We start from the raw sequence: 19,309 nt of genomic DNA, 5'->3' as shown, positions 1-19,309 counted from the left end.
ATATGTATGTATTTCAAAATTATACTTTTAATACATACCAAATGGATTAAAAAAACAGACTGAACATCACTGGCAATGAAACATGCACATGAAGATAAACAAGTGCATGCACAAGGCATTCCATGAGAAACTCTCTGATTTTGCACAAGCGCACAACACAACCGTTCTTAACTCACGAAGTTTAAAGATGATTGTGTGTTCCAAGGATTTAGAAAATATGAGCATTTCTTACCTGGCAGCTGTATGAGGGGTTGATAAAAAACATTAAAAACTTCAACTCTGATTAGACATTAGATTTTTCTGGCACTGAAGTTTTGTTTCTAACTATGCTTCAGGGATCTAGCACTTCTAATAGAAACTGGCCCAGACCCTTAAGAGGGATAACCCAACATATAAAACTTTGGCACAATTGCTACATTGCAATATTAGATTAACTGCAAGTGATTACCACACAAACCTTCCTATTGTACACTTAGGGCCCTATTTTCCTTATCTGGTCAGACATCTCTACAAGACAAATCATTTCTTTAGACTTCAAAAGATTACGTGGGGAAACAGCATTAGTACTCCATTCTCTGGGCTACCAAAGAGGCTACCAGCAGCTTTGATGCCACCATTAATTTGAGGGAGGGAGGGTTATATACACAAAACAGAGGTAATGCTGATGAAAAGGAAAAGACTTGATGTTAATCCACCCCCAGTTCTGTCTTCATCAGTGGCCACACTTGGTTAAATAGAAATGTATATACTGAAGAATGAATGATACTTTCTTTTTATATTTCATAAAATCCATGATTCACACTAGAATACATCCATTATACCCCAGTATAAAGTAGCAAGTTTTCACTATAGTCAATTCCTTTTAAAAATACAACCATATGTTTTAGCACCCTTAAAACTTTAAGCACCTCCATGAAAGTCCTTTGTCCTTTATATATGTTGATATCTTGACAGTTTTAATCATCTTAATAGGAAAGAGCCAGGAGAGAAGCAGAGAAAATTGCTCACTCCTGTTGAGTTCTTCATTCTAACTACTAAAGCATGTAAAAGAACTTATTTGTAATAATAGAAACCCAAATGAAACCAAGAACAGCAGCTTTTCACAGCTCTTAACTACCAAGAGACCCTATAAAATAGCATCAGTAATATAGCATGCAAGAACAACAATAAAATATCTATCAAATGGGGTTGTTACATCTTGGAATGGCTCTATCTTTCAGCTTGCAATAGCAATCACTTCTTTTATCATTTAAAAAAGTAAATCTTTAGTCTTTGCATTAGAGTTTATTCACCAAAAAAATATTTTAAAAACGTATTCCTTAAGTATCAGTTTTCTCATATTTTAACCCCACGATTTTAGAAAGGAAGACTGATGCTCTGGTATAATGGTATTCTGTGGCCCTGATGCCTGCCAAACCAAAAAGGTGGATCCTCCCCACTAGCCTTCTTCCAAGAAGCTCATCAAAGTATTACAAATTGATTTCATTCTTCATAGGCTGAGTTTGTCTCAATGAGAAAAAGGACTGTGAAATAAAGAAGTGAAAATACCATTTCACTTCTTAAGCTTACACCATGCTTGAAGAAAGTATCTGGGGTGTGAAATTCCTGACTCACATAAAGAATAACTTGGTCCTCTGGCCTTAGTTGTCTAAAAGTAAGTAAAGAGAGCTGGAGAGGTACTATCTTCACTCCCATGAAACCACCCCTGCCTCTAGAAATAATGTTGACAGTGAGAGAAATATTAGGTTATAAATGGAAGTTACTCACCATGGAGGAATCACTGCTTCCACTCCCGATTGGAGCTCCCTCAGCACAGGTTGGGAGGTGGGTAGTAAGTTGACTAGCCCTGCCCCCATCTATGACATCACAATCTACCTCATAAAAGGTAGTGAAAGTGCTCTGAACTCCTGTCTGATTTCCGAGAGATACAGAAAAGAGAAAGTGAGAGAGAGAGCAAAGGGGAAAAAAAAATCCATAGCCTACTTGGGAAGGGAAGAGGGAGGCATATGAAGGAATCACATGCTGAAAGAGGTAAGTGCAGGGCTCCTTGATAGTGAGCAGCCAGGCCATTTGGATTGCTTATTGGTTCTCTTGAACAGACACATGGGCTGCCTGGGAGGAGGATGAAGAAGCATCCTGCCTTATCAGGCACTGTAGGGGACAACACTTCTGGGGTCAAAGGGGATGCATCCCCTATTTAAAGCATTGAAGATCACCAAGAGCGAAAGCAAGGGCTGCAGCTCTTAAAGCCTGGAACGATTTGCAGGGATTCCAGATGCCTTTCTTGAAGGTTCCATCGCCCTGCTGTGTGACCTTCATTAAGACTGCAACTTCTTCGCATGAGAGAGTACACAGTTCTAGAGGGATACTTACCTCTGTCACTGGGCTCACTGAAGACTAACGCATTCATGGTTGCTAGAATTGCAACTCTATTTACTCTTCCTTTTTGCACCCTATGGTGGGTTGTGTGAAGGGTACAATTAAAACGATAAACCAATAACCAGTGCCTGTTTCCTCCTTTAGAACTTTTTCTTAAACTTTTCTCTGCAACATAAATATACTGACGATCTTGATTAAGTTCTTCTGTAAGTACCAAAAATATTATATATCTAAAGATGGCATATATATCTCTTCAAAACTGGAGAAAAATCAAATGGAAAGATGTCTGCGATCGCAAGATCTCCTGGACTGCCATGCTCAGAGGGAAAAGTTACGTGACCAAGTAATAATTGATTAAAGATTTGGTCACGTGCAATTTTGCTATTGTTATATAGTCATAGTTTTATTTAACCTCTGGGTTTAGTTAGTTTAGGAAAGTACAAAATATGGGATAATATGGGAAACACTAATATGCTGTGTTTTTTATTAACCAATGGATATTTGGGAGTTTAAATATTTTCGGAACTGCTCAGAGTTAGTGAGCAGGTATTATGGCAAAACAAAAGTAATGGGTGATATTGAAGAACAGACAGGTTCGGAAAAAAACATCTCTATGGAAGCCAGATCTTCATTGACCAGTAGGGAATATAAAGAATAAAAATATCTCTTTTAACAGGAAATATTTTTGGCAAAAGTAAAATATTCAAAATAATAGTTTACAATGCACAGCATCCTATTTCTACATGCAAATAAATAAAATTATTTACTTGAGATTTAAACTTTTTAAAAAACTCATATAGTCCTATTGCTAATCTTGTTATTTAAAGCTTACTATACACATATTTGTATTAAAATAGTTATAATTTAAAATAAAGCAAAATTGGAGTTTAGGTGGTTAACTAAATCAAAGCTGATTATAGATTTGGCAACATCACTCCCATCTTCCACTTAATATATAATTAAATCAATAGAAAATAAAAATATCTTCTGAATATAAAAAAAATTATGTTTTTAAAATATTATCTTTTTTTTAATTATTAGAGAAAAGGATGATGCTCTGAATATACATTCTTTGCTCTTTTTCCCCCTTCAAATATCAAGAATTCTAAGTCTAAATTGAAATTCCACATGAACATGTTCTATTGCTTAGAATTTCATAAGCAATTATCCCAATATGTTTTATTTCTCTTTGTTTACAAATTGTACAATTGATTAGTTGGTTCATGCTAATTTATTTATTTATTTTTATTTTGTAAAACTGTATGATTTATAGACTTCCTCTGATTTTCCTATTCTAAAGAATTCATTAGCCATTTATCAGTATTTCAGTTTCAAAATTGTGTGTTATGTATTAGAAGCTAACTTGAGCCTTCTTTCCAAAATGTAAAGATCATTATTTTAAGACAAAATGATAAAATTGTCCATTCTTCAATAAACACATTAACTTTTCTTATTACCCACAAAGAAAGTACACTTCTCTCAATATAAGCTTATTATGCTAAAATGGAGCTAACAGTTTTTAAAATATTAAAAAAAACTGGACTAAGATTATAATCCATTGGCCTTGATTTCTTATCCCTTCCCTGTTGGTTATTTGAAATGGAACATTACTTCAGGAGCCCAATGCAAAACTAGGCTGCATCGAAAGGACGCAGAGTGGTAAACTGTGCTGATCTTTGAGGTGAATTGAGTACGCTGGATGGTACTAGTGCCTGCAGCTATGCTATCTCAGGGAAAACAACACTGCGAGCATCAGCTCGTTACTAACTCTTCTTAGGATGTGTAGCCTCTTGACACTTGTCATGAGAATGAAGTGTTACTGATATTATGAATTTGATGATCATTTCCCGTGATATCACATAACTGGAGGAGTAGCCCTTCAAGACAAGATGTGAATGGATCCCGGGATTTCAGTAGTCAAGAGAACCTGGTATGACAATTCTGATAATGCTTTTCTTCTAACTGAAGAGATGTAGCATTGGACTCTCACTTTTTGGAATAGATTTCATGTGTTTGTTTGCTTAAGTTTTAGAATAAACGATTAAGAAAAGTCAGGTGGAATTATGAGCATATCCCAAAAGAAGAGACGCATTTACAAAGTAAGGCATCATGGAAGTCATGATCAGGCAGTTAGTGCTCAACTTGATGACAATGTTATTGCTCAGTAGACTTCTCTCAACAATAGACATTGATTCATGTTGACAGCAGCAGAATCGGATAGGAAGTTGTAACATAAAGAGACTCTAGGTAACTTTATTTTAAAGTGGAAGCTCATGTATGCCCTGGTGGGTTTCAAAGAGTACCCAGTTTTTCAAAGAGGATGCTGACTAGGACTTTTCCAGAATAATTTTTATCCCGTTTTCTCCCTTCCTTTTTTTCTCCCTCTCTCCAATAGAATTGAAGTGGATTTGCAAGTTGTAAAATAGATTTGGAAATGAAAGGTGGTGGCAGTGTTCATGATCTACAGATCTGGCAGAGCCCCGAGCCACAGTTGCAGGTAAGTTCATTGTCAGGAAGAAATCGGCACAGATGAAGGTGTCCATAGAAAAGTCATAAGAGGGGATAGTGGAACCACAGGCAAAAGATTAAAAGCCTAAATGAGGAAAGCTTGCTGTCAAGAAAACAGGATTGTGATGAAAAGGTGAAATACATTCACTGCCCAGGAGCGAAACGGCAGTTGAAGATGAGTAAGACAATGTGTTCTCAAGCAGTCAGCGACATCGGAACCAAGGCTCATCCAGCAGCCTGTCCTATTTGTAAGATACATGAGCCAGAATGTGCCACATATTTCTTTTCTAAGGTCTGTGATCCAAGTCATATTTTATGAATCATTTAAATGAGGCTGGAGAATGCACTTCAAAAAATAATCTGTTGGGATAGTCTGTAGCTAACAGTAAGCTAAGCACACTTTTATTTCTAGAATGAAGTGCCGTAAACCAAGAAAATCAGTGAGTACATGGAGGCTCAACAGACACCACACTACTGTAGTTAAGAATGCTACACTAAACTGAGACACTGAATGGGGTAAAAAGAAGGTACAATACGGAGCTTAATAAAAAACCCAGTGGATAGGAAATATTTATACTTTCTATAGAAATCATTTGGTTTTAGCAATGAAGAAACCTAAATGCCTCATTCACCTCACTATGTAGCATTGTGCCTTCTAGAGTGGAGATATTCACCCAAAAAATAATATTTTAGCATGAAATAAAACACTTATCACATATGGACAGTATCTCAAAATTGGAATATATAACATATGAAAACTTCATAAAAATATTTCTTAAATAGTTTGCCTCTGCTTCACAGATACCTTGCAATGCACGCAGCCAGCTCTGCTTGTTTCGGCACCTTATCTGCCTAATTTCTGGGTTCCCACCCATGATCACTATTCATTTCTGACAAATAACCCTAGGGATATAAAATGTAAGACACTAATTTCTAATAGATGAAGGTGTGAATTATTTGCCTTCAAGATTTTAACTAGAGGTTCTTTAAACATGGAAAATGTTTACAATCCAAAGAAAAGAAAGCTCATTGATTGAATGACAAGCAATGGCCTTTATGTTTCTGAGGCTGAGATACTTTTTGGAAAGGCCACTCCCTCTCTGTGCTCTTTAAGCAATCATATGTTCAAAGTAGAACAGCAATTACTCCTCAGCCCATGAAACACGGTGGCCCAACCAAACCAATTCAATCAGCAGATCAGACTTAGTTCAATCTGTGTCTCAATGGCAGCAAACAGGGGTGATTTCATCAGTTCCCAGGTCCGGATCTGCTAGCTCCGGAATCCTTTTTCCTTATTGTAAAATAGCATTGAAATTCTAAAGCATTTTCCTATGCATAAAACCAGTAAGACCATGATGACAAGTGTAGCATCATTGCCACGGAGCACGTAAATAAAGCGCTTGTCTGAGAACAAAGCACACTCCGATCTTCCTTGCACCACAAGGCTGCTTGAATTCAGGACCTCAGCAGTAGAGGTATCATGTGACATACACAGAACTACTATGATGCGCAACATCCAAAAACACTTCAGTTTTTAAAAAAATAAAAATTACCCTTCTCATTTATCTCCAAAAGTAATAATTTTGAGTTCACTTCATGTCACTTTTATAACACTTGGAGAAAGAATTTGTGCTGAAAAAGCACTCAAGGATAATTTCCCTCTGAGGGTTTATATAATCTGAGTTGTATAAATATCATTGACCAGGCACGCTGATACAAATAATAACTCAGGAGGGCATGCAGGAACAGGAATTCAAATAGCTATGATTTCACTCTCATAACAGGTCTAAGGTCAATTTGGGGGTGAAAAGTGAAATAGGCAAAAAAGGCGTGTGCAAAGAAATACTGCCGTTCTGCAAGTGATAAATTCCTGGTTGACTTCCCTCAGGCCACAGACTGTTGCCATGAGCCCTCTTTCCAGGTCTGTGATCTGAAGTCTCCCACCTTGTTTCTCAGTGCCATCAAGTCAATGCTGACTCACAGTGACCCTCTGCGGGGCGCGATGTTTCTGAGAGTGGTTACGGGTGTAGAAAGCCCATTCTCTCTCCCAGGGAGCTACTGGTGGTTTTGAACTGCCTAGCACGTGGATCGCAGGCCAATGCGTAACCACTACACCATCAGGGTTCCATCTACTCTTTATAGGACTGGACTTTCCTCATCTGCCTGTGTGAGTAAAGATCCTTTAAGCCCAAATATTTAATGAACTACCTACCCCTTAGATAAAATTCCTTTGAGCCTTGTGGCTGCCCTGGGTACATATTGTCATGTTCACATGAAGCACAGAAATGCAGGCTGAACCCAAATGGAAATAGAAACACAGTAGCTAATACTTTGGCCCTTTTCTGTTGATCAGTAGAGATAATCAAGAATTTACTTTAGACAGCATCAGAAGATATTAAAATGACTCTTTCCACCCAGAAGTCATTGCTTATGGTAAATAAAGGTCTATATAACTAGTAATAAGGCTTCTTACAATGCCTGTTTCATCCTTTTACTAAATAATGGCTTTTTGAGGGGAGGGAAAGCACAGAACTGGTTAAATAAAATTTAATACTCATCTCAACAACCGACAATTAAAAAAAATACACACGCCCGAAGGGGTTTCAAAAGTTCATATAATCATTTCATTATCTTTAATTCTATAAACTTTTAAAAAGCCCCTCAAGTGTGTGTGTGTGCATGTGTAGTGCATAGTGCAAATAAACTATAAATTATATCAGATCAGAGAACATCACAGTTGAGAATTATTTTGCTCTATTTCTGCTTTATGTTTTTTAGTTTGGTAAAGCAGTAAATGTCACAGTGTGTGTGTGTGTGTGTGTGTGTGTGTGTGTGTAAATACCCCTATGAATTTTTAATTAAATACCGATCTCAGGTAGGTTTCATCTGAATTTTTCACTTTCAATTTCTTTACGAGTATATTTCTTTAATCATCATGAATATTCAATTTGATTTTAATTAGAGTCCAATTAAGTTTTTGATGATGCGAAACATGAGCAAATAAAAAGTGCCATTGACCCCTGATTTTCTATATTTGCTCTGCCAATTTAAGTCCTATGTGGGTCACAAATTATACTTGCTCACCTCGTCAATTTTATCTTCACAGTCCAATTGAGAGAGATTCAGATTTGGAAAGGGGAAATTTAAATGACAAAGCACAAAAGGAATAGAGCTCCCTGTCAGAAACTACCGCCTACCTGACAGACCCCTCACTCTTTCCCCAGTAGCTCAGGTCTCCAGTCACGCAGACAGAGGACTTCTACACTGATATCCCTTACCTCCCAACTCTGCTCGCACAGCCGGATGGTTCACTCTGTTCTTCCACGATTTTATTAGTATGAAGAAAGCTATTTACATGCAGTAACATTCATGAACACTTATACCATGTTCATGAGCAGTATAGCGGAATCCCACCATTTCTGACCTGAGCAGCAAATTACTTTCTTGAGAACAGTATAGCGCTCCTGTGCTAGTTTCATTGCTTACAATAGGGCTCTGGCTAGATTCAAAATTTTTTAATTATGCAGAGTTTTTAATTTTGTCACAATGCTTGATATCCAATGTCCATAATTATAAATTTCCACCTTAGTGTTTCAAACCTCATTTAAAATAACACACAAAGCATAGAGAAATTTAAAGGTCATGGAATATTTTTTATTTCACAGACCCAGGTGTATATCTCTCATTTTAAAGCTAAAAAGTGCCCAGTAAATAATCTTACAGTTGACCACGGTCAAAAGCATGATCATCCGACATTCAGGTAATTTCTATATCTTGGGCTATCTTTATCGGTTTAGAACATATTTATATTAAAAATAACATCTTAATATTTCATAATTTTCTGAGATGAATATAACGCTGTAATGTTTATTGGACATTACGTACTGAATTATTACAGTGCATTAATTAATTAACTGAATTAATTTATATTTTGCATTGCCCTGTTTTTTGTCTTCCCTACTTCCCTGCCTTCATTTATTCCTCTTTCTCTCTCACCTTTCTTACTTCATGCTTTGTTTTTCTTCTTGACTTTTAATAACACTCCTTGTTATACAATCAAGCAAACTGCCTTGAGAGTAGTACATAAGCCAGCAAATAAATTAATCAAGTAAATGAATTTAACTTATAAGACTAATTCGTTGTTTTATCTTCAGGATTGCTTTCTCCACTTTTCAATTGAACATTTCTGTCATTCTATTGATATTTAATCTTGGCTGTGTTTTTCCATTTGCCACTTGGTACCGCTTGAGTCCTACATGCTCAAAAATGCATCCTCTACTTTACAATGTATTCATGTATCAAGCATGGCACCTTTTGGTTACTGAGAAAAGAGGAAGCCAATGAGTTAAAAAAAAAAATTGATTCCCAGACAGCAAATTAATAAAGCTCCTTAGAGAGCAGTTGTGTAACCAAGAAGATATAGAACTGGGCAGACATTACGGACTGCTTTGCTTCTCTGACTCCCATCAGGACCTGTGAAATGCTCGTGCATCTCCTTTCCCATGGCGTAATGTATTTTTCTGCCCCCGTTCAGGTCAAGGGCAAATAAAACTGAAGAAGCCTTTTCCAGTTTGTACATGTAGCATTTCATAAAACATAAATACACTGGCATGGTACATAACTATGCATGCACGAGTTTTACTTAATATCATCATCATGCCAGCATCAAACTGCCAAATTGTTAGCTCTCTGTTTTAAAATCCAAACCATTTTCCTTGGTAAAAGGAAAACAACATATCCACATATATTTTGTCTTAGATAATTTGACCTCTAACAAAGTATATGTTATTGAGGGCTTTCGTATATTCCTGAGGAGAAACCACAGGTTGAATTTCACTTTTAGAAACACACAAGGAAAAAGGAAAATAGACATCAAATATATCTTCTTCTTTTTTCCTATTGCACTTAAATGACAATGGCTTCCTCTTTACAACACAGCAATGCTTTTTCATGCCTAACCACAGAATAAATGGTGGCCAAAGCATGGATGCATTTTCTTGGCAAAATCATAGTATGTTTGTGTGTGGGGGGTCTCACTTTCTTGACTTTCAGAATTTCTAAGGAGGTTGTTTATGGCTATTTTGCAAAATAAGCATATTGAGTTCTTTCTCCATTGGTCATCAGTGTAGGACTATGAAGAATAAGATGGAGGCAGAAGTGGCAAAGACAAGCAGGCTACAGATGCAGGAATGGCACCAGACAGCAATCAAGCTTGGGGAAATCATGAGAGGCCAAGAGCAGGCCCCAAACTGCACCATATATAGCAAACCTTTATGATGCATTTGACTGAGAATTATACATTGTCAAACATTCCTCTAAAAGAAGCCTTCTCCCATGCAAGGATTTATGAGCGTGGTTAATAGAACTCAAAGAAGGAAACAGGCTTCCTTGATGGTGTTCTCAATGCCAAACACCTTTGCAAATGCCAACAGTGCAAGTGAGCAAAAGCCAATGATGGTTTAGGCTACATCTATATGAGGAAAAGACAATGGAGATGAAACTCAGGAGGCAGTGACCACTAACAATGGGTACTGAGAGGCTGATGGAAAGCAACTCTGCTGGTAAAATATCATCCGGAATGAAGTTGTGGAGTCTGAGATCCACAAAGATGCTTTGAGCATCCATGTAAATAATAAGATTTAGAAAGTAACAAATGGAAGCACACAAGGCAAACTGAACAAAAAGCACTCCGTTCCACAGTTGCTGTGTACAGATGGACATGGAAGCTGAATGGTATGGGAAACGATACCGTCGAGGCTGAAGATAAGAAAGAAAGCAAGGGAGATGCAGTGTTTGGATAGCTTCTTTGCTGAGAGGCTTCTCGTAATCACCCACTTGGCAGAGAGAGCGCAATGCAAGACAGATTGCTCTTGGCTGTTGAAGAATGTGGAAGCAGTACCATTTGGGAAATGCAAAGAGGTGACTGTACTTTGGGAAGAGGCACAAAATAGCCAATTTAGTGTACTCTGGATGGGGCTACATGGAGTGGGCTTTTCCAGATGGCACCTCCATGCTAGCCAGATCAGCTCTTTTCCCAGCTATAGTTTTCGCAAGGCGAACAATGTAGGAAATAAGGCCTTTGGGTTCAAGAGTCATTTTCCCACAATTTTTTAACCTAATGATCCAACTGTTGAATTTTTGGAAATGGCTTCAGGAAGCAATTACGCTCCAGCTCCACACTGGTTTTTGAAAAGCTTTCACGATGTTGATAATGGTATGCACTGGTAAAGCCGCCCTTAAAATGACAGCATCATTGGGGACTGGGAAAAGAACAAAAAGTGGCAGAGCCCAAGCTCTGAGCTTATACACGCTTTACAATGCAGGGCACCCTGTGCTGACAGAAAGGGATCGAGGGGGGAAAAGGAGCCAAACTGAAGAACCTCAACACATACATTTGGGAATCTTGCCAAGAAATTATGATTCTTCTAAATATTTGTTGAACTTTCCATGTCTATGTATTTAATGAAAATGGACTAGAAAATTATATTGTACGGAGAAGAGCAACATTAGAGTGATTGAGCATCTGATATATAGTTCTTAGTGTTTGACAATGAAATTAGTTTTTGGCAACAGCACATCAACCTATACAAAATTAAAACAATTTCTGGCTTTCAAGGGTTACCTCATACCTAGTATGCATTGGCACCTGAAAGAATGAACACCTATTGTTGTCATGTCCTTTAACGTGGGCACACCATCCACACAGAGAGAAGCTGCCTCCAGAACAGAGATTGAAAACAACTCGGAGGAACAAAAGGAAGTAGACTCACAAGGAGTAAATATACAAAAGCTCCAAATAATTACAATAGGCACAGCTTGGCAATGAGTTTCCAGGCTATGAAATTAGTTTTCTTGTGAAGAATGGAGATTTTACAAGGCTAGTATAAACATGGAATAATTGGAAAATCAAATTGCTCTTTGTGAGTTATTGTAAAGTCTGGAATAATAGTGATAACATTTATTAAAAACACCACCACCCAAAACACTTCCCTGCGAATCACTTTAGTTTAGTGCTTTTAGAAGAACTGTTGCCCCGAATGCTGCTTGGGATGTGTAACAGAGGGACCTTTACATTGAGAAGCCCAAGACCCCGCTTACCCCTGACACAATGAGCTCTCCTCCAAGATTCTGCACTTCCGCCTTCACCTTGCTGCAGATGTTGAGTTGATGGCAATACAAGGCAATTCGTTGAAGGTAAGCTAATAAATCCTGCTTACAAGCTGAATCAGGACACTATAAAACAATTTTTAAAAGTGATTTCAATTAGTAAGTACTCCACACTTGCTAATGTTTGCTATGTAAAAGCGGCAAAAAGAAAAGGTCTCAGTGTCATGTCGTCTTACTTATGTCCACTTACCTTCTCACGGAGCCTTTTCAGAGGGCTACAGTCAGGGGTTTCAGTGATTGCCTCTAGTTTAGGAAAATGCTATACAGAGACTATTAAAGACTTTCCAGAAGACCATACTAGGAATTCGGCAACTGGGTGGGGTCGCACTGTTAGGAAAATGAAATATCCTCTCCATGTTTTCCTGGTGCCTCATTCGATGTTCACAACATGGAAAGTTTGTTTAATGCAAACAAATAATAACATACCAATAGCATAAGAACTACCAAAGCAGTAGATGCCAAAACACAATATTTCTACATGTTAAATCTTCTGCAGTATCCTAAATTGAAGTTTCAGTCTGATAAGTTGGGGGTAAAAATCTATTATTTTCCTTTTGTGCTCAAATTTATCACTCACATAAGTTTCTATTAATTTTGTAGTCAAAAAATATTTTTAAATTACCAACATAATAAATTATCTTTAGAGATTGTGAGATAGTTCATAGATTTGAGTAGAATGAATTTGAAGCCAATAAAATTCATTCTGCAAAGTAAGAGCCTCATCACCTTTCGGTGGATGCAGCAGGATCAGCAATGATTGCTGTGGCTGTTGTGCGTGTGCTAGCTCTGCCTCACGGCGACCCTGTCCGTGGACAGTGGGATCACAGACGGCTAAGTCCTGTATGATCTCACAATTGTTGGTCCATGGTTGAGGCCATTGTGTATTTTTAGTCCCCTCCAGCCTAAGAGGATCATCAGATGGTATTCTATTGTAATTCCAGGGTTTTCATTGCTTATTTTTTAGAAATATGTCACCAAGCCAGTCTTCCAAGTCTGTCAGTCTGGAAGCACAGTTGAGATCTATCTACCATAAGTGACCCTGCTCATATTTGAATTACTGGTAGCATTGCTCCCCACACTATGACAAACCATGGTTCCTGCCTGGGTGCTGTTGAAACAATTATGATTCAAGGTGAACCCCTGTGGGAGAGGAGAACTGCCATGGGGTTTTCTGGTCACTCATCTGTAGAAGAGCAGGCCTTTCTCCAGTGGAGCCCCTACGTGCATTCTAATCGCCAATTTTTTTAGGTAGTATTCAAGTAACCATTGCACCAGCCATCTGAGTGCGGGCAGATTCTAATTGTGATTGAATGGGTAGCAGTGTGATAAGCACAAAGTTTGGCAGAATTCTTCCATAGATGTTTACATAACCCACTAAAATATTTCTGAAGGTACATTGCCAATGGCTATCTGGCATTTTAAATGAATTTCATTTAATAGTTCTGACTTAAGTGGATTTTTTAAAAAGAAATTTAACTTTCAGAAACATTGATGAAACACAGTAAGGTATTAAGTACCTACAGTTAAAATTCAACAATCTCACTTAGAAAAAGAGTATGTGACAAAAGACTGCGAGTTAACTTTCCGTCAACTCCAGAAAGAGAATTCAAGAAAGAATTCATGGATCTTGGGAAGTCAGTGTGTTTAACGTATCATGTATTTGAATAAGAAGCAAAAGGGTATCTTTTGTATATAACAATTTAGTGTTATGATATTTTTTCATTAACTGTATTTATCAAGAAAGAATCCCAGAGAGACTGTTTTAAGCTCCCTACAAATACTTAATACTGTAATGTATATCCTACTCCACAGACCCATATACTGAAAGGAATTAACTTTAAAATGATATCTCCCTGAAGGGCTAACAAGGCTTTCAACCAAAATACCTTGCAACAAATTCAACTGAAAATTCTATCTCAATGGAACAGTAATTAAAAATGCAACAGTCCGTAAAATGTTCATATTGCATACATATCTCAAATCTTCATAAAAATATTTCCAGGTAAAATAGAGGCAACCCATCAATTTCTTGATAATGTTCATTCCCTTGTGTTTGAAGCAAAGCATGAAAAGCATATGCAAAATGGCCTGCTGGATCCAGGAACACACTCCTTTGCTGCAGCGGCTAAGAAATAAATATCCCATTCAGAGAAAACTGTAACAAAAATGACAAGGTGCTTCACAGCTAATGAATAAGAAGATCATAAGAAAGAGCTGTGTTTAGCTTCTATCTGTGTATTTATTTCAAAGTCATTATTAGATGGCAATGAACACTGATGGCACAGTGATTAAGCAGCCGGTTGCTAAGTGCCAGGCCGGCAGTTTGAACCTGGCAGTCACTCCACCGGAGAAAGAACGACGTGGCTGTGGTTTTGCTGTAACAACGATCGCAGCCTTAGGACTGCTCTGGAGCAGTTCTGCGCTGTCCTCTGGAGTCACGATACGTCAAGAGCAACACAACCACATTGGCTTGGATAGGGTCACTATAAATCAGTATTCGTTAGATGGCAACAGGTTTATTAAAAAGCAGGAGAAATGCTCTGCCTTTAATCTCTAAATCCACATACACATTCTGCTGTGTATGAGCATGTGCTTTCTACATCAGCATTGCTTTGGGCTGTGGCCTTCAGTTGTGTAATACTTGGAGAATAACATCCAAAATTGTAAACTTAAAATTTTTTTAATGTTGAACTTGAAGAATCTAAACATAGCTGGCCATTATTATTCAGAGTACAATAGAGAATTCATGTCAACCACACGCATGCCTCCCGGGGAAAGATAGAATTATTCCTAAGAAGAGTCTTTCCAGAACCACCTACCAATAGCTGTTCACTCCTCATGTCCTCGTGCCTCTTCATAGTTGAGGACAAGAACACTGCACTTTTCCTGCACAGAACAAGTTGGCTAACAAAGTCTTCTTTCCTTCACGGGAACATTCTGGATACCTAATGAGTTAGTTAATTGTGCCAACCTGGCCGATAATCACATGTGGGGTTAATTGAAAGGCGGAGGGATAAATGGGTGGTGAGCCTCGCCTTTCTAGTTCTCGGGTCTCTTGCTTTGTGATGGTCACACAGGGTGCAGCTGCCTTAGCAGTTCCCTGCTTCAGCTTGCAAGATTGACTTCCTACAAGACATCCCCAAGGAGAAGCCACATGGACCTATCCCGATGCAGTCCTGGGTGCTGGAGCAGCCGTGTGGAGACCCCTGCCAGTGCTGAGATGCTTGTTCATTCACTGACTCAGCTTTCCTCCTGCAGTCGGCATCATTGCCTCTGTTTTGTGAGGTGGAGGACTTTGTGGACTGGTGCTGGGTTAATGGGTTGTTGGACTTGTGGGCTTGGGCAGCATTGGGTTGGGATGTTTTCGTGATGCACACTTTCTTTACATAAAACTCTCTTATATATGAGTTGCTGTGGATTTGTTTCTCTAAAGTACCTAGACTAATACACTATAGAACTGCACCCAAAGTTCAACTTAGGCTTAAATTTCCAGGTACCTGCTAGCTTATATTTCTGTGAAAGTAGAAATAACATTAGTTTAATCTTCTTCATGCCTGAGTGACATGGCTTCTCAAATTCTGTACAATTTGGTTCAATTAATAATGTCACCCTTTTAGTGTTTCAAAAAAAATCCAAGGTAAATTAAATAATTTATAATTATTATATACATCTCTATGTGATGGTTAACTGCAAGATGTTTTTCTATAATAATTGGAGAAAGGTGGGGCTTTCTACTCTCATAGAGAGCTGCAGTCTCACACACTCACGGGGCAGTTTTCCTCTTCCTACAGGGTTGCAGTGTGTCAGCACTGACTCAGTGGCAGTGAGTGTGAATTTTGGGCGTACATACTAATTAAATTAAAAAGTTATTTGTAAAGACAAACTGATAGGTCTTGTCTTAAATGTAATTCTAACATTTAATCATGTTTTTTTTCTTTCAGCCTTTAGGAGATCAGAGAAATTGGCATTGACTTAAAGGATTCTTGAATCTAGGATGTTGAAAGCAGCAATTATTAAAAAAAATAAATCTAATATTAAGGAGTGAGGTAGGAAAATTATACTTAGCAATACAAAGATTCAACTGAATTTTGTTTTAGTTTAGTAAGCAAATTCACACTCATCATAGCATATGCAAATATTAGCTTATTAATATTTTGTATTTCAAAAGCACCTTCTCTATTCTATGCCTTTTTTCTTTGGAAATGGTTCCACTTCTAAACCAATGCTGTTTAAACAGAGTAGAATTAGTTATTTAGAAAGGTCTATTGCCTAAAGTACTCATACAAAGAAAGGAACATCACTGCAAAAAGACTTATTTAAAGCAGGATCTTGGAGTTTCAGATAAAGTTAAATAAAATAAACACCCAGAAATAAGTCAAAATGTTCAATGTGAGAATGAAGGTTAGTTTAATATTTGTTCCCTTGTTTGGTTTGAAAGCAAAATAAATAGTCTGAGAACTTTATTTATCTCTGATTCCTTTGAATTCAGCTGAAAATAAGGTAAAATTGAGAGGTTCCTTCCTGATCATGTGGATGAATACCATTTGTGAAAACTTATGATTAAATAATAAGAGGTAATATTCTTTCTTCCCAAGTTCCCTACCTCTTTACAAAGATTTTCCTGAATGAGGATGACTGGAATATTCTTTAACTCTTTCGGAACTCTGTCTGCTAAGGAGTATGGGCTCTTCTTTCCAGAGGAATTTATGGCCCCGTGAATCCCCCTCTGCCATGAGCTCAGTCTCCGCAGAGTTGGAGGCTAGTTTGTAAATGTTAAAGATACCCCGCAATTCATTCTCCACAGGCACTTTATAGGATGCATAAAATCCATTAGCAAACCCAAGTGCTAATTAATGATTCCACTTAGAATCTGCTCAGTCTCCTTCTGATATTACCTGATCAGCCACTGCACGCGCTAATTTGTCCATTCGAGAACCTGCTTCAGCAATTTTCTTGGCAGCATTAATGACATCAGATGTGTTTTTCAAAGGGCCCTTGCCTCTGAAACAACATATGCAAGAAAATTAAAATTCCACTTAATGGCAGGAAACAGACAAACATACCATTCCCTTATCCAGGAAAGTGGTGTTGTATTTGATTTGGTTCTAGCTACATTAGCGAACATTTGTATGTCGTCTTGAGTCAGTTCATTTTCGATCTCACTCATTCACCCCAATTCATTTTCGAAAATATTCTCTTATATTTTATGTGAATATAGTACATTTTACTTTTTACATTAATTTCATAGTTTCAAGTTGTGGTTTATTAGAAAAAAGTGATTACTTGAAGGACATAAAATTTAATCTGTAAATACTCATCATAACTCTAATGCTTTATATACAATGTCTCTTTGGGTTTCTCAACCACCATAGCAAGGAGGTATAATTGTTAGAGAACAGGAAAATTTACCAAAATCACATCAATGATTCACCCAAGCTTACACAATCATAGGTTTAAAATTTTAGCCAAGTCTAGTCAAGGTACTTTCAAATATATTGTCTCCCATCTCCTCCATATCCTGCCGTGTGTATGTGTTTGTGTGTGTGTGTGTGTGTGTGTGTGTGTGTGTGTGTGTGTGTGAAGAGTTAGTGGCACAAAGCTTGTGTTTTTCTGCTAACTAAATGGTTTGTCCTTCAAACCAGTTGGTAGTTTTACCCCAGCAGTGACCTTCTCTGATAACGACTACAAACTATAAAACCCTGTGAGGTAGTTATGCTCTGTCGTTCACTAGTGATATGTGTTGGAACTTAGTAAACTGCACATGATAATATATATGCTGTTCCTATGTACAATGAAATGAAATATGACCCAGTCTTGTACCATCGACACAACTGTTGTGAATGACTCCACAGTTGCAGCCACTGTGCTCAGTGTTCAGTGTTGTTTTTTCACTCACCTTCTATTTTACTAAGAATGATGTCCTTTTCTGGGGGATGATCTCTTAATAAAACGTCCAAAGTACGTTAGACAAAGTCTTGCTGTTTTTACATCTGAGTAGACTTTAGCAGTACTTCTTCCAAGGCCAATTTGCTTGTTCTTTTGGCAGTCCGTAATACTTTGCATCTTCTTCAGCATGGAAGTTCAAGCACATCGGTCCTTTGGCAGGCTTCCTTTTCCATTGCCAAACTTGCACACGCAGGGGAGGTGACTGGAAAGGCCCTGAGGTGGGGCAGGCTCATCCTAGTCCTCAAAGTGCTGTCCTTCCTCACCAACACTTTAACATGGTCTTGTAGAACAGATTTGTCAAGTGCAATGTGTTGTTTGATTGCTGGGCTGGAACTTCCGTGAGGATTGACAGGAGATCCAAGCAAAATTAACCCTTTATGAACTTCAGTCTTTTCTTCATATTTCAGGATGCTGTCTATTGGTTTGGGTGGGAGAATTTCTTTTTCATTACATTAAATTGCAATCCAGACTGAAGGCAGAAGTCTTTGATTTCCACCAGCAAGTATTCCAAGTCTCCCTGGTATACAGCAAATACGGTGCGCCACCTGCCTTCGCAAGTTGTTAATAAGCCTTCCTCCAAACTTGATGTAATGGTCTTCTTCATTTAATCAAGCTTCTCATATTATTTATTCAGCATACAGATGGAGTATAAATGATAAAAAGATACCACCGTGACACACACCTTTCCTGATGGCAAACCAGGCAGTAGTCCCTTGTTTTTGTCGAACAACTGCATCATGGTCCATGTACAGGTTTCATGTGAGCACAGCGAGGTGTTCGGGAGTTCCCTTTCACGGATCCAATGGTATCCATGTGATTCGCACAAGCATGCATGTGCTTAGCTAACAAAACAGAATTAAACCTGTTTCTTTTCCCTGATATTCTCTGCTTTCAGCCATGATCCATTTGAAGTCCACACTGATATTCCTTGTCCAATCCCCTGCTGGATCTGGCTCGAGTTTCTGGCTCCCGGTCAATGTGCTGCTGCAACTGGTTTGTAATCCTTGCCTCCGAGGAAAATTTAGCAATTATTTACCTGCATGTGAAATTATTGATATTGTTCAATAATTTCCACATTTTGTCGGACTACCTTCCTCTGTAATGGGCACAAATGTGGATTTGTTTTGCAGTCAGTGGGCCAGGTAAGTGTCTTCCGAATGTTTTAGCATATAAAACGAGTGCTTCCAGTGCTTCATCAGCTTGTTGGAACATTTTAAATATATATGCAAATGGAGAATTATTTGGACAGAATTTGAGAAATCTATTAAGCTCTATTCTCTTCAGCACCTTGCTGCTAGTACTGACTTTT

The 19,309-nt window shown here is 38.0% G+C and overlaps 1 protein-coding gene across 5 annotated transcripts in view; it reads right to left on the bottom strand.

Moving 5' to 3' along the window:
* Positions 1 to 19,309, bottom strand: part of CTNNA2 (catenin alpha 2) — a 1,370,089-nt gene that overhangs the window by 28,421 nt on the left and 1,322,359 nt on the right. For 4 of the 5 annotated variants that reach the window (XM_013007524.3, XM_045283854.1, XM_045283855.1 and 1 more), the window contains 3 exons: positions 16,950 to 17,055; positions 11,986 to 12,120; positions 1,768 to 1,911 (listed from right to left, as the gene is read on the bottom strand). In XM_013007524.3, coding sequence (XP_012862978.1) covers positions 1,768 to 1,911; positions 11,986 to 12,120; positions 16,950 to 17,055 — 385 coding nt within the window. The remainder of the gene's footprint in view (positions 1 to 1,767; positions 1,912 to 11,985; positions 12,121 to 16,949; positions 17,056 to 19,309) is intronic. The other variant, XM_004713853.3, reaches the window with a different exon arrangement.

This window comes from Echinops telfairi, unplaced genomic scaffold (genome assembly GCF_000313985.2).
Source record: "Echinops telfairi isolate 266 unplaced genomic scaffold, ASM31398v2 ScPeMD7_7467;HRSCAF=8505_1, whole genome shotgun sequence".
Taxonomy (NCBI): domain Eukaryota; kingdom Metazoa; phylum Chordata; class Mammalia; order Afrosoricida; family Tenrecidae; genus Echinops; species Echinops telfairi.
This window is presented reverse-complemented; position numbering and strand designations above follow the sequence as displayed.